The 15,694-nt window shown below is 40.1% G+C and overlaps 1 protein-coding gene across 2 annotated transcripts in view; it reads right to left on the reverse strand.

The window, feature by feature from the left end:
- Nucleotides 1–738: 738 nt before the first annotated feature.
- The window catches only part of TGFBR3 (transforming growth factor beta receptor 3), a 251,927-nt gene continuing 236,971 nt past the window's right edge, over nt 739–15,694 (reverse strand). For both annotated transcript variants that reach the window (XM_073643185.1, XM_073643184.1), the window contains one exon: nt 739–9,236. In XM_073643185.1, the coding sequence (XP_073499286.1) occupies nt 9,118–9,236 (119 nt within the window). In that variant the 3' untranslated portion in view covers nt 739–9,117. The remainder of the gene's footprint in view (nt 9,237–15,694) is intronic.

Consider the following 15,694-nt stretch of genomic DNA (forward strand, 5'->3'; position numbering starts at 1 on the left):
ATACATAGGCTCTCTGACTGAGCACTCCACCCCTAAACCTCCGGTGGGTACACATGAATTGGCCAATTTATGCAAAGTATTCTCAATTATTTCTATTTTCTAGAGCAGTGATGCAATTCAAATTTCATATATTTCATGTTGGCATACTATAGCACTGCAGCATGCTATTTTGTTAGTTATATATGGAGATGCTTACTCTTAGTAAGTTGAGAAGCTGCGTAGCAGTAGCGGATGTCTTCATACCTGGCCACTATACAGTCGATGGAACTGTGCTATGCAGCTCCCCAGCTGATCACTACTGGCACCAAGAACAGAAAATTGGCAGAGGCGTCACACCCCATTGATCAGATATAGAATGCCTATCCTGAGGATAAGCCATCAATGTTAAAGTCCCTGAAAACCCCTTTAAATACTGGATATCCCCCCCCCCCCCCCCAAGAAAAAAAACAACAAAAACTATGGTAATTCTAATTAGTATTTTTCAGCCCACTATACCATCCTGGACAGCCCCCAACCACCTGGTCATAGAAATGCTTGCCTGTGTGTGGCTGCTTGCATGTGCTTTCCATATTAAAGAAAAGAGGGGTAGCACATGGTCATCTGTGTCCCCCATACATTTTAGGAGAATGGGGACCCCTGAACCCTCCTTGTCACTCCAGAAAGATGGTCATAATTTCCCTTCAAAGACACCAAAATTAAATAATGCCAAACACAAAATAAAAACACATGAAAAATATCTATATATATATATATATATATATATCTTTATTATGCACAATTAAAGGTGACACATCAAAATATCAAATTTGTACAAAATATAAACAATGAAACAATCGAGAATTGTGCTGGAATAATGAGAACTGCAGCCCTTTTATTCAGGCCAGTGGCATTATATTGCAATGGCAAAAACTGCAAAATTGTAAAAAAAAAAATTATAATGGATGGACATGGAAATGCCGGATAAACATAAAAATCCTGGTTTAATGCAAAACAAAATTTCCTCTGATAAACATTATGTGTAACTGCAAGGGCAACCCTTAAAACATCTTTGCAAATGAGGTAGATTACACATTACAGAATAATACATGCATCTAACAGACAATTTGGAGAAATTGGGATTAATGAATCCAGAGTTATAGAATAGTGTTAAAAGTTAATTGGAGACTTTGATTCAATTAACAAATGTCAAGAAAGTTAATATTTTCTTTAAAAGGGATTACAGGACTGAAAAAAACATTACTGCTTTCTTCCAGCAACAGTGCCACACCTGTCCACAGGTCATTTCTGGTATTGCAGCTCTGGAGCATCCACTTTAATAGAGCTGAGCTGTAAGATCAGATACAACCCAAGGAGAGATGGAGAACTGTTCTGACAAATAGCAATCATGTTTTAGCTATTCTGTACAGACTCTTCAAGAAGGGGAAAGGAAAATGCTTAACAGGATGATACATATAGGATGTCAGGATTCTTATGGCAAAAGTAACAGTCAAAGAAAGTGAGACAAATAAACTATTATTTCATAAGCCCCTATTTTATTATACATATTACTGTAACCTTTGAGAAATAAGAAAAAAAATCTATGAAGGCAGAGATCTGAGAGCCGTGGTGAGAATCTTTGCACACATTGTAAATGTAGTGAGACACACTGATATATACAATGCACAGTACATGGCAATATGTTACTTCTTTGTAGAGCAATCCTCCCTATTGTTGCTTTTCAATAATGTAAGTAAAGCTGTGACTCTAACGTTAACTCTGTCACCACAAATTGACTGTTCAAGCCAAGCACAGGCGCTCAATGCACCATTGTCATGGAAAAACAGTTCAGCGCCTATTTGTTTTGTTTTTAATCTATTTCCACCCTACTCTGGCTCCTCTAAAGCCATATCTGTCAATCAGTGAAGAAGAGGGTGCAAAAAAAGTTGGTAGGAAGGTCAACTGAACTGTTTGGCTGTGCCAAGGGGACACTGAGCAGATGTGCTTGGTTTGAACAGTCATTACAGAGTCCCTTTAAAAATCATAACTGCTTTATTCCAAAACAGCATCACACATGGGTCGTATGTAGTATTACAGCTCTACTGGAAACAATGGTGCCATTTTTGGAAGAATGCAGTCATGTTTTTCTAATGCTGGACCCCCTTAAATTGGTAAACCCTTTTAATTAGTAATATTTTGTGAAGTTCCAATGTTTATTGCATATTATATACTCAGATGCAAAGTGGTTTCACAGCAGTATAAATAAGTAAATGAGTCTGTATCATGGGAATATTAATGGGGATTGTTTCACCACAGAAAACAGATTAACAGGAAACATTTTACAATTTGCACATTTAAGAATAGTTAAGTGTTATTTGTTTGGTGTGATACTCGTGACTATAAGAAATATTTATACACAAAGTGATCACAATGGATCTTACAGTTTCCAATCGCATGACAACTACTTCTGCAAGACCGGCAGAGATAGCGGAGGATGTCACTGAATCGTGAGCGACTTATGGTAACCGTAGTGTATCAGCCATGAAATATCGCAAGTGACTGCAACTTATGGGCTAACACCTGAATTCCCCATTCCAACAGAAGACAATGGATACTGACGAAGTAGAGGATTGTAGTGCGACACCATTGTCTAGGAGAAGAGTGTTGCATGGCTTGAGTTTGTTGCTCCCTCCTGACCAGTAGTTGTCACAATGTTCAAAATACTTTGGGCATTTAGAAAAATTTAGAGTTTCAGGACCAATGACCTATACATTACAAGTCACTCCAGCATACATTCACAATAATACATACAAAATTCCAATACGAAGGTCCAACGCAAGATAAACAGCATTGAAAATGTTCCATGGAGTCACCGAAGAATTACAGACAAAGACAATTCCCTTACTATGTGAAATTATGAAGAAGATTAATTCCCTTATCTATTCTGGTTGCTGTACTGCACCGCCATCTGCACGGTAATCTTGATAAATATAGAACATTATGGGAAAATTTGATCAAGAATAGTGTCATCCCAGGCAACTAATTCGTCACCAGCTACCATTTTTTAGGGCTGGACATATAAATAGATAAATGGTTCATTGCTAGGGAAAGCACCACCTTTTTCTTTTTGATTGTTTTATAAATCCCTTACGGGGATTTATTAATGAAAACTAGTGCAAATGGAAATGTTATTCATGGCCAAGTTGAAAGGGACAGGATTAGAAAAAAAACGCCTGCCGCCCATTGGTTGTATCATACCCTAAAGGGGTATTCCGGTCAACATAAATGGCCATCTAATTGGCTGTATCGTACCTTAATGGATTTTTAATATTTTTAATTCTTTATTTTTTAATGGGAGAGGATTTGAAATTTATATATAATTTATATATACAGTACAGACCAAAAGTTTGGACACACCTTCTCATTTAAAGATTTTTCTGTATTTTCATGACTATGAAAATTGTACATTCACACTGAAGGCATCGAAACTATGAATTGACTTCTGCACAACACAACTGATGGTCCCAACCTCATTTATAAGGCAAGAAATCCCACTTATTAAACCTGACAGGGCACATCTGTGAAGTGAAAACCATTTCCGGTGACTACCTCTTGAAGCTCATCAAGAGAATGCCAAGAGTGTGCAAAGCAGTCATCAAAGCAAAAGGTGGCTACTTTGAAGAACCTAGAATATAAGACATATTTTCAGTTGTTTCACACTTTTTTGTTAAGTATATAATTCCACATGTGTTAATTCATAGTTTTGATGCCTTCAGTGTGAATGTACAATTTTCATAGTCATGAAAATACAGAAAAATCTTTAAATGAGAAGGTGTGTCCAAACTTTTAGTCTGAACTGTATATTTAAAATAAAAATCTCTATTAGTCCCCTATGGGAACCTATGATCACTTATTCTATATCCCGCTTTCAGAGTGTGTTGCAGTATATAGACATAATGACATTCTAGTAAGCACAGCCACAGGCTGGGCTTCACAGGAGGTCAAAGGTGGCATCCATGGGGGCCTTCAGCAGATACCCGGCTGCCATGAAAAACCATTGAGACTCGCAATCACGTCTCATGTGGGTCGGCCCGCGTGCACACAATTGCGTAATTTAAATGTCACTGTCAGTGATTGACAGCGGTATTTAAATGGCTCTGTGATCTGAGCTAGCTCTGTACGCTGCACTTAGAGGTAGATGCCAGTTGTTTAAAACAGCCGGCATCTGCTCCGTATGGTGCAGGCTCAGCTCCTGAGGACGCAGCATACATGTGGAGCCAACATAGGCATTACGTGCAACCAGTCACTTACTGGTGAATAGATGCTAACTTATGTTGACCAAAATATCCCTTTAATGAAATTGAGCTGCAATACCAAATACAACCTGCTCACAGGTGTGGCACTGTTTTTAGAAAAGAGCAGCTTTTTTTTTCCTAATCCTTAGTTTTTCACCTGGTGTCTAATTGGCTATTTCTTTCAACTCATTTTAGAAAATAAGTCCCAGTATGTGACAAAAGCTGCTGAAAATACTGCCCTACCTAGAACAGATAAACTATAAGAAATGTGTAGGAAACTGGTAAATCAATTGCTTTCCCTCCCCCCCCGGAAGGTGACAACATATATCTGGGTAGAATATGTATGGCTTCTTATCTGTAAGTATACATTTTTAGATATATATATATCTTATAATTAAAGTAAATTACTGATAGTAAAAATCATTTTCTCAAAAATATACATTTAAAGTGTTTACAAATTGTATCCAGCCCAAACTTGGACACTTGACGTTACCCAAGAATCCAATAAATGAGATGGAGCGTGTTTAGGGTAAAGGGATTTACAATGGGTGGTGTTAAAAATTCACAGTAATTGGATTAATACAAAAACACAACACATTTTATAGAGTAAATTTGCCATAAAACATTTAAATATAAACTCTATATATAATGTAGTAAAATATAGCTATAGGAATAGTAGAGTCTCTTGTCTTCTTTGAAGACATTTTAAAGTTTTTCTGTTATTTTTTTTTCCTTTTTTTATACATAAAATGCTTTACAAATACATTCAGCTTTAGGTTTGGCAAAGCGCATGATTGTCCAAAACACAGGTAGCTTATATGAATCTCTCAGCTGCCTCTAGTGGCAACAATAGGTTTTTTTTTTTCTTTTTTGTTTTTTATAAATGTATAGCATAAGCTAAGAGGGGAAAACTTTACAGCAGTGGTTTCTAACAGTAGGAATGAACAAAAGGACATTCATTTCAATTTAGCGTTACCATGTAGAATGGATTTAAAATTAGCCTTTAAATTCATGGACTCTGATTCTTGAAGAGATACCATATTACATCAGATATAACCACTGAAATCTGCACTATTGCAGCAGTGTTGGAAAGGGAGTTCAGCCTAGCAAATGGGCTCAGCTGCCTTGTAAAGGGATTTTCCACTTTTTTGGGAAAAACTTTTTTTTTACTTAAATGCATGAATGTGGAGTTAGAAATCATTTTTGCAATTGGGTCTCTTTAAAAATGTTGCAGTTTGGCTTTCATAGACCCCTTGTTTCCCTACACAATCAACTTTGATGTGGTCTGTGATCATAAATCAGCTGAAAAGAGCTCAGAAAAGGATGGATAAGGCTACAAATTACCCATCAGACGGTCTTAAATGGCTGACGGAATTTCCGCTAACTCATTCTGCGCCAGCAATAGACAGTGACACACAGCAGCTATAGAAGGCAAACGGTACTAAATTTTTCATAAAACCCAATTGCAAACGTGATTTCTAGCACAAATTACATGCATTTATGTAAAAAAAAAAATCCCAAAAGGTGGACGACCCCTTTAAGGCCATTAGAAGTAAACAACACAATATCTTTCTACTACCAACAGTAATGGGGATCTATACTTTTAAACACTTTACACTCTTATAGGAAGCAATGGGAGATTAAATCAAATTGGTAGTCAAGGTACAGACACATCCATGAAGAATGCACCCAAAGGTAGACCTGGTGGTTTAAAGGGGTTGTCTATTTAAAAATAGATGTGTTGAAATATAAATATATACAACTTAGTAGTATACCAGCATTTACAGAGGTGACCCAATCTGTGGATATTGGCATCCATACCAGCAGACACCTTCCAGCTAGCGCTCAGCACACAAGAGTTTTCTATGTTGGCACGTTATCAGTGCTGTGTGTGAAGGGGCTGGCTTATTGGCTCATTTTAATATCTAAGTCAGACCCCTTCATTGGCTACCCAGTGACAGTCTAAGTTATTAAAATGAGCCAATCAGCGATTCCCTTCGCACACACAGCACTGGTCATGTCCCATCACAGGGAATTATCTCTTGTCTTGTGCACAATCCAGAAGTAGAACTTCCAGGACACCGTTGTAAGCATAAGTATATTAGTAAGTTGAATGTATTAATACTTTTAATTACAGATGGGTGGATCAATTTGCAGGGGGTCCACTGGCCAGGTCAGTGGTCTCTGCCCACTGGATAAGAGGCTCATGAATTTCTTACCTTCCAGGATCCCCAGTGCTTCTGATCAGCCATGTTGCGCACATCAGATGTGTGTCATGTCACAATGATGACGTCGTGGCACTCGGCCCTGGGAATCCCGGAAGGCAAGAGATTCACAAACCTCCCATCCAGTGGCCAAAGACTAATGAGTAGGCCGATGGACCAGAGTCCCACAAATTGATCATCCCAATCTAAAGATCTATTATTTTTTTTAAAGTGGACAATCCCTTTAAATTTGGAAATTCCTAAAAGTATTAACCCCTCTTATGCAAGTTGAAAAGTATTTGTTCACTTCAATTCTGATCACATGCTAAAGGGGAAAGTAGCGACTTCTCAAACCTCTTCCCGAATAGTTAGGAGCCCATGCTTAAAACAATTACTATCTTTATACTCTCTTTCTATGACTGGCAGGTTACAAAATATGCAGAGAAAAAAAAAATATTCCATTCTTCCATCATGGTCTTTAAAAATATTAAAGCGGTTGGATGAGATTGAAAAAATCATAGTTGCTCTTTTTTTTTTTTTTTCCAGTAACAGCGCTACTCTTGCTTACTGGCTGTGCTTGGTACTGCAGCTCAGCACTTTATCATAAATGGAGAAAAGCTGCAGTACCAAACCTAACCAATAATAGTGCTGTTTCCCCAAGAAAGGAGACAAGTTTTTCTAATTGTACACAACCCTTTTAGAACAAATATGGTACGAGGCTCATTAGCGTCCTATTCTCTCCACATGCAATGTTTTACCATTGCACTGAAGTCATCTGTATATGTTCAGTATACCATTAGCTGTAATTGTCCAATCTATACATCTAATCCTGGAGAAATTCTGCTCCTATCAGTCCCTGATGTTATGACGCAGCTGTGTTAGATCACTGTACGGCTTACAGCGAGCCCCGGGTCATTTACAAGGCAGTAACTACTCAGATGACAAACCCCAGGATGAATTATTTCTAATGTCACCCTGTCAGCTCGCCAAGTATGAGGCCAAGTAAAGCATACAGTGTATATACTGCGAGTGTTACAGTCCCAAAAGTCAAACACATACCTTCCAAATCCCTGATCATAAAGAACGGCGCGATCAGGACGGAGACAAAGTAGATTGGAGAGATACTTAACATTAAAGAACATAGTAATGTAACATCCCAAAGAATTAGAGTCGTTCTCTATGGAGACACCAAGATCTAAAAATGAACGAAAATTAATCCTATAGATGCTATACCTGCCAACTACATCTCCAACCTTGCTCCAGGCAAGTGACGGGCAACCACAAGCCGCCATTCCCGGTACTAGCGGTACACCAAAAGCAATAAGGATTTCCCACCTGTAATCCAGATATTCCATACAGTCAACGAGACGATAAAAAATTCCCTTTTATAAATCAAAATCAACAATGATTTTTTCTATTACTTACTATATGTGTACATTATAATGAGGACGTTATTTATGTTGTGTTTTTTATGTTATCAGTCCTAAGAAAAAAATGACCTCTTTATATTCTTTGTGGCATTTTAGAGTTACTGTTTTAAACCTCAAGCTAAATAAATTCGGCAACATAAAAGCTACCGTAATTGGCAGGTATTTATAAAAAAAAAAAAAAAAACCTTTACCCCCATCCCATAAAAAGAACCCACAAACATTCCAGGATATCTATATACATACATTCAAATGAAACCTTCCTATAACTTTATGTTTATTGCAGCTGAGGACTGCTGTAAACTGCTCTACAATTTATCACAGTCACCCAAAAGCAATATAGAAGCACAAAAGAAAAAAAACACAAAAAAAAACACACAAAGTGCCCAAAATTCCAAAATGAACAAAGAAAAAGAAGAAAAAAAGACAAAGAAAGGAGAAGGCAAGTTTGTGCGCTCTGCTGATAGATCATACAATGAGAGGAGAAGACTCCTGGAGAGAAAAGTGTTTTTCCATGTGCAGCAGCAGACTCGTTAAATAAAGATGCATCTATCTACACATCTGAAGACGCGACATGTCAGAGATGGGCCGATAATTGGGCCACGGCGCTCTCCCCTTACTGAGAAAGCGCCTCAGACTATATACTACCCAACATTGCACAATACACACCCCAAGCTGCGAAGAGCACGGGAATAGAAAGAGTTAACATTCATCATCCTGCTGCTTAATAGTGGCTAAGTATTTGTCACTGCACTGCAGCGCTCACTGTACTGTCACCGTATATATACACTGCATGTATATATATATATATATATATATATATATATATATATATATATATGTATCTTCTCTTATGTACAGATCCGAAGCGCCGAAATACAGCTTTAAATGGGATGTAAGCAGCATTATTAAGAACTGGCACACATTTCACATTGACAGCCAAGGAAACCCATGTTGCAGGTCTGCACACTGCATAATTAGTAGTATTACCACTTTTTTTTTGGCTTGATGCTCTTTGGACGGTCCCAAAGACTGCATTCATCCAGAAAAGAAAAAAACAGGCAGATATTACACTAAGACCCTATTTTTTTCCCCTTTCAGAAAGAACCCAAAAAAATGATTTCTTTCAGCCTTGGAGAATGAATGTGAACAAGCAGTGAGTGTGGAGCTCTGCCCCCGGAGCTGCGCTCCAGCCTCCCTGCGCCGGTCCTCGGGTTAGGCTGTGCTGTTGCTAGAACAGGGGGTGCTTTGTGTGCTGCCGATGCTGTGAGCCGCGCTGCTGTTTTCCGAGGCCGGTGGGGATGTGGGAACCTGCTGTCTTCCTGCTGTATCACCTGAAATGTCCAAGAAAACAGATTTCTGATTAGTGTTCGCCTGCTGATTTCTGCGATGAATAAATCAAACATCAATTCAACAACAGCGCATTTACGTGGATCCGAGGAAGGCAAACCACGGGGCATGTAACATTTCCATTAAATATGTGCAAAGGAAAGCTAACAAGCAGCTACCTTATTCCCGATTGTGTGTGTACTTAAATATTTGGCTGGGAAAGGATTTATCAAAGATTCCCTATATTTTCTCTGCCCACAGCTAAATCTCACACCTGGTCTCCACCGCTTTTCTTCTTGCAGGAGGAAACATGAACGTTCATCAACAGTGACAATCTGCATTTCTCAATGTATTTCTACATCTTACAAGACATCTAGTGAGCTCCAAGGAGCAGGCATCTTGTAAAGCTACTGTATATTTCTTTTCTTCTATTTAAAGAAGCACTCCTCCCATCAAAGTTTTTGCAAATATATTGCAGTCGCCATATTATGCAGCACTGTGTACTTACAATTGCTCATTTTGCCTTTCTACCCAGCTAATTCTTCTCTTTTCTATTAGGTCTATGACATCGCATGATTGAAAACAGACTAGCACAATCCTTCTAAGCTCTATGTAAAACAGAAATTCTCTTTTCCATGCATGAGTCATCACTAGAACTACAACTCTAGGTCACTGCAAAGTCCCTCACAGCCCAGCTCCACCCCCTCTTCAACTCCAGAGCCAGCTGCTCCACTCCTCCCTCCTGCCAGGGACTTTGCAGTGATCTAGTATTGTAGTTTTAATGATGACTCATAAAGGGAAAATTGACATGCTGTTTCTACATGGAACTTAGAAGGATTCAGCTGGTCAGTTTTTAATCACGTGATGTCATAGACCTAATGGAAAAGAGAAGAATTAACTGGGTAGAAAGGCAAAATGAGCAATTGTAAGTACACAGTGCTATATAATATGATAGTTTCAATATATTAAGAGGATAAAAACTTTGATGGGAGTGCTAGTTGCAAAATAAACATTTAGCAGTACTATATGTATACAGTGTGATCATTATAGTATTCCATATTATCATTTGCATCTTTATTGTAAAATAATAATAATAATAACCCTATAAAGGAAATCTGTCAGCAGGTTTTTGCTATGTAATCTGACAGGACAGCAGCACGATGTAGGGATAGAGACCCTTGTTGGAGTGATGTAGCACTCAGTGTACTGGGAGCAGCAGTTGTGATAGAATCACAGTTTTCTCTGCTGCAGATCCAGCAGAGCTCTGAATGCTGAGCTCTATATAACCCCGCTCACACTACTGATTGACAGATTTCTGTGTACACTGTATATTGACAGAAAGCTGCTAATCAGAGGTGGGGTGGAGTTGGACCCAGAGGCACGAGGCAGTTTGTCCTCCAGTGATAATCTCCTGCTAATAAAACACTGATATTATTGAAACAAAAACACAGCTCAGTGACACATCTCTGGGATCAGGGTCTCTGACCCTACATCATGCTGCTCTCAAATTACAAAGCAAAAACCTGCTGACGAATTTCCTTTCAATGGTCACTGTCTTTTCAAGAACCTTTGTATAAATCAATGGCACAAGCGAGTATAACAAGATTCTTGTATTGCTACTGCCCTGCCTCTAGAAATATAGCTAAAATACCACTTGATCAAAACAAGACAGACTGCCAACTCACTAAGGGATCTGATCACAGCTACCTATTGAAGTGAGGGGTGCGGAGAAGAAGAGTGATAAAAAGGGTGAAAGAGAGTGACAGAGACTATGCTGTTGTTTTCTAACGTGTTTAATCTCCCCCTAGTGTTGGATTCACAGCTATACTGCTCAGTACTGCTGAATATTCTCATCCATGCTGCTTCTGAACATGTACTATAAAGAAATAGAAATCCCTCCTGTCTATTTTTCCCATGGATTGGAGGCATCCTAGCAGCCAGTCTCTACCCACTAGCTCATAGACAACAGAAAGTTAGAGATACAGTCTGCAGAGACTGCTTTCATACATACAGTGCCTACAAGTAGTATTCAACCCCCTGCAGATTTAGCTGGTTGACACATGCGGAATTAACTTGGCATTGTGACATTTGTACTGTAGATCAGCCTGGAAGTGGGAAATGCACTGCAGCAAATTTTTTTTTTTTTTTTTAAAACGTTAAAAGTTAATTCAGAGTGTCATTTATTATTCAACCCCTCAAACCACAAGAATTCTGTTTGGTCCCCCTAAAGTATTAAGAGGTAGTTCAGGCACCAAGAATAATGAGCTTCACATGTGAGGATTAAAGATCTCTTTTGCCAGCCTTTTCTGACTATTTAAGACCCTCCCCAAACTTGTGAACAGCACTCAGACATGGTCAACATGGGAAAGACAAAGGAGCATTCCAAGGCCATCAGAGACAAGATCGTGGAGGGTCACAAGGCAGGCAAGGGGTACAAAACCCTTTCCAAGGAGTTGGGCCTACCTGTCTCCACTGTTGGGAGCATCATCCGTAAGTGGAAGGCTTATGGAACTACTGTTAGCCTTCCACGGCCTGGACAGCCTTTGAAAGTGTCCTCCCGTGCCAAGGCCAGGCTTGTCCGAAGAGTCAAGGCTAACCCAAGGACAACAAGGAAGGAGCTCCGGGAAGATCTCATGGCAGTGGGGACATTGGTTTCAGTCAATACCATAAGTAACGTACTCCACCGCAATGGTCTCCGTTCCAGACGAGCCCGTAAGGTACCTTTACTATCAAAGCGTCATGTCAAGGCTCGTCTACAGTTTGCTCATGATCACTTGGAGGACTCTGAGACAGACTGGTTCAAGGTTCTATGGTCTGATGAGACCAAGAACGAGATCTTTGGTGCCAACCACACACGTGACGTTTGGAAACTGGATGGCACTGCATACGACCCCAAGAATACCATCCCTACAGTCAAGCATGGTGGTGGCAGCATCATGCTGTGGGGCTGTTTCTCAGCCAAGGGGCCTGGCCATCTGGTCCGCATCCATGGGAAGATGGATAGCACGGCCTACCTGGAGATTTTGGCCAAGAACCTCCGCTCCTCCATCAAGGATCTTAAGATGGGTCGTAATTTCATCTTCCAACAAGACAACGACCCAAAGCACACAGCCAAGAAAACCAAGGCCTGGTTCAAGAGGGAAAAAGTCAAGGTGTTGGAGTGGCCTAGTCAGTCTCCTGACCTTAACCCAATTGAAAACTTGTGGAAGGAGCTCAAGAATAAAGTCCACATGAGACACCCAAAGAACCTAGATCACTTGGAGAAGATCTGCATGGAGGAGTGGGCCAAGATAACTCCACAGACCTGTGCCGGCCTGATCAGGTCTTATAAAAGACGATTATTAGCTGTAATTGCAAACAAGGGTTATTCCACAAAATATTAAACATAGGGGTTGTATAATAATTGACCCACACTTTTATGTTTAAAATTTAATAAAATTCAACTGAGCAACATAACTTTTTGGTTTGTAAGATTTATGCTTCTGTTCATAAAACCTACTCTCGTTTGCAGTTTGAAGGCTCTAACTTATTTGCATCTTATTAAACCAGCTAAATCTGCAGGGGGTTGAATACTACTTGTAGGCACTGTATATACTACTGTTTGATCTTACACATATTTTATATAACTGGAATCCATAAAAAAGAAACTCCAACATTGTTTTATTTTATTTTTTTACCATGCACCTCTCACCTTATTACGGAGGACCAGTCCACTCTCTTGTCATTGCTGCTTTAGTAAATGCTTCCTAAGGATCCTTTTAATAGAACGGTGTTGTGCCATTCCTCTATAATTTCTCCTAGTTGATCAATAAATTGATAATGGGTAGGGATGAGCGGACCCAAGGAAGCTCAGGTTCTGGTACCCGACCCAAACTTTATTCCAAAGTTTGGTTCAGGTACCAGAACCTGAACGCCATTGAAAATAATGGGGACCCGAACTTTTGAGCTGGAAAACATTCTCTCTGCAACGGACTTACCCCAGAACTCCAAACTTTGCAACGGGCTTCCGAGAGACATCCGTGTTCGGCATGTAGCACCGGACACTAACTGTCTGGTACGAACCCCGAATTTTTAAGTGGGGGTGCTACCATTCCCCTTGTCCAAAGTGTGTCTATACAGAGCCTATCGAAGTCAGCTCTGATTGGACAAGGTCAGTCTGTATAGGGACAACCCCTCAAATGGTATTATCCAGCTGTCAATCACTTCATCCATTTCTAGGAGAAATAACTGAGGAGCGACACAACATAGTGTTCTAAGAAAGAGTTCTCCAGCATTGTCATATTGTGGGGACTTCAAGGATTTAGGGCACATCCTCTTTAAAAAGTATAACTATCTTTTACTTTGTTTACTAACAAAGTTACATGACACCAAGATCATTTGGGACAACCAAATGATCATACAAAAACCAAAATGGTAAGAAACGGAATTCTTAGCAATGTAAATCCATGTGTTTTTCGGCACAGCTATAGCGTAACAGTTGCACCAGGACCCGCATGCCTGAGTGGGCACAGACCACCAGTATTAATAGTACATGGCAGGTGGGGGCCGATTACAGAACTAGCATTGTGGTCCAGCAGCTTAGGATTGAACGTCTACATTTCCCCCATATTATGATTAATACAGTAAAAATTAGAACATGTGTTTAGTATTCTGATAACTGGACAGTGGCAAAGTGAATGCTGGTAACAGCAAACCCCAAAAACCACATTTTCTAAGGGAGTATACAGTGTCAGATGGCCACATGTGCTGGGGATTAAGTGCCGTATGGACTCATTTTACAGTTCCAAGGAAAACATATGATGTTGTAAATGGCGTACACCCCTTCAGCAGAGACTTTACAGTTTCCCGTTATTTCTCATTTGGGTTTTAGACCCGCACAGTGACTATGGCTCAGATAGGAGGTGGTTTGTGAGATCCTCTATTCTGGAGAACATGATAAGCGTATTATAAACCTTCTTCCTAGACCTGTCAGTGGAGAAATGACCGCCAGAGCGTTCTGAAGAAAAACTCCATACTACGACACTATTACCAGCTAAATACAGGAACTTCTGCTAGTTTCATTCCCCTGTTTGAGGCCCCTAAACCATCTGTGCCAAAAGACAGCAGAATGGCTGAGTCTGAGCAGGACGCTCGTATTACGGGATCGCTGTCATCCATTGTATAAACCAGGTTTAACAGCACTAATGCTCTATGCAATGTTGCACTAAACGGTCATATTATATAGTGTATGCTTATACAATGAATGCCGCATTAAGTAACAGTACCTGGAACCCAAACCAGCAGCTGATTTCAGTATTTCTTCAAATGTCTTTTTATATTGTAAAATTCTTTAGATTTTTTTTAATAGTTTTAGAAAATTATGATTTCAAATAGAAAGTTTCGCTTTAGTGATATTTTGGTTGTCAGCTCTGTTGCCTTGCGACATTGGGGCAACATCAACCAAGGAGCAATGGCTGTAATTTAATCAAGGAAAAGGAGTACATGTCAGCTAAACAGTTGACTGTTTCAGTTAACAATTAAAAGAGTTGTCCAGACTTGGGATGAAAGCTTGAAGTCACTTTTAAATCCTGAAAGTGTGTGGATTTAGCACACGCTCAGGATTCTCCGGTATTGCCAGTGAGAGCAATTTTCATACATGCGGTCACGTGCAGACTAGACGTGCTCGCTCTCTCTCAATAGAAGTGAACTGATAGAGGACGAGAACGTCTAGTCGGAAGCAAACGTATGCAAATCGCCTACTCTCTCCAGCAACACCAGAGAATCCTGACAGCGTGTGTACCACAAGCTGTCAACACTCAGAAGTCTGCAATGACTCTACTTTCTTTCCAAGCCTGGACAACCCCTTTCAATTTCCTATGAATTTGTGTTTATGAGATCGGAGAACTAGGAACAGAGACTGATACAGAGTTCAAAATCAATTGCACATATGTATATTTTAAAGGGATTCTGTCAGCAGGTTTTTACTATTTCATACGAGAGCAGCATAATATAGAGGAAGGGGGCCTGATTTCAGAGGTGTATCTGTAGCACCCTGAGGATTCGGCTGCTACAGGGGTATTGCACCTCAACCCAGAGGTGTGATATTCCACTCCCGGGTAAGGATGGAGTGTGGAACTGAGCTAGTAGGCTGCATGCACTACACACATCCCATTTCCGGGGAACAGACCGATGGTACTCCCACTAAAGAAATGTGCAGGTACGACAGTGTCTGTTCCTGGCTGGAGTGGGAGGGGGGTGGAACATCCCAGTAGTGTAGGGGCAGATAGGGGGAGCAGCCTGGGTAAAGTTAGGAGCTCATTGGGTGCTGGTCACCTGAGCTCACACATAGAGGGAGTATATAAGGTGGGCACCATCTTAGATCAGGGTCAGTCAGCCACAGTCAGTCAGACAGTCTGTCTGAGAGCCTGAGAAGCAGAGGAGAAGAGAGAGAGACCCAGAGGCGCAGAGGGGACCCCAAGAGCCC

This window comes from Phyllobates terribilis, unplaced genomic scaffold (assembly GCF_046119375.1).
Source record: "Phyllobates terribilis strain yellow unplaced genomic scaffold, ASM4611937v1 Scaffold_8__6_contigs__length_399053987, whole genome shotgun sequence".
NCBI classification, from domain to species: domain Eukaryota; kingdom Metazoa; phylum Chordata; class Amphibia; order Anura; family Dendrobatidae; genus Phyllobates; species Phyllobates terribilis.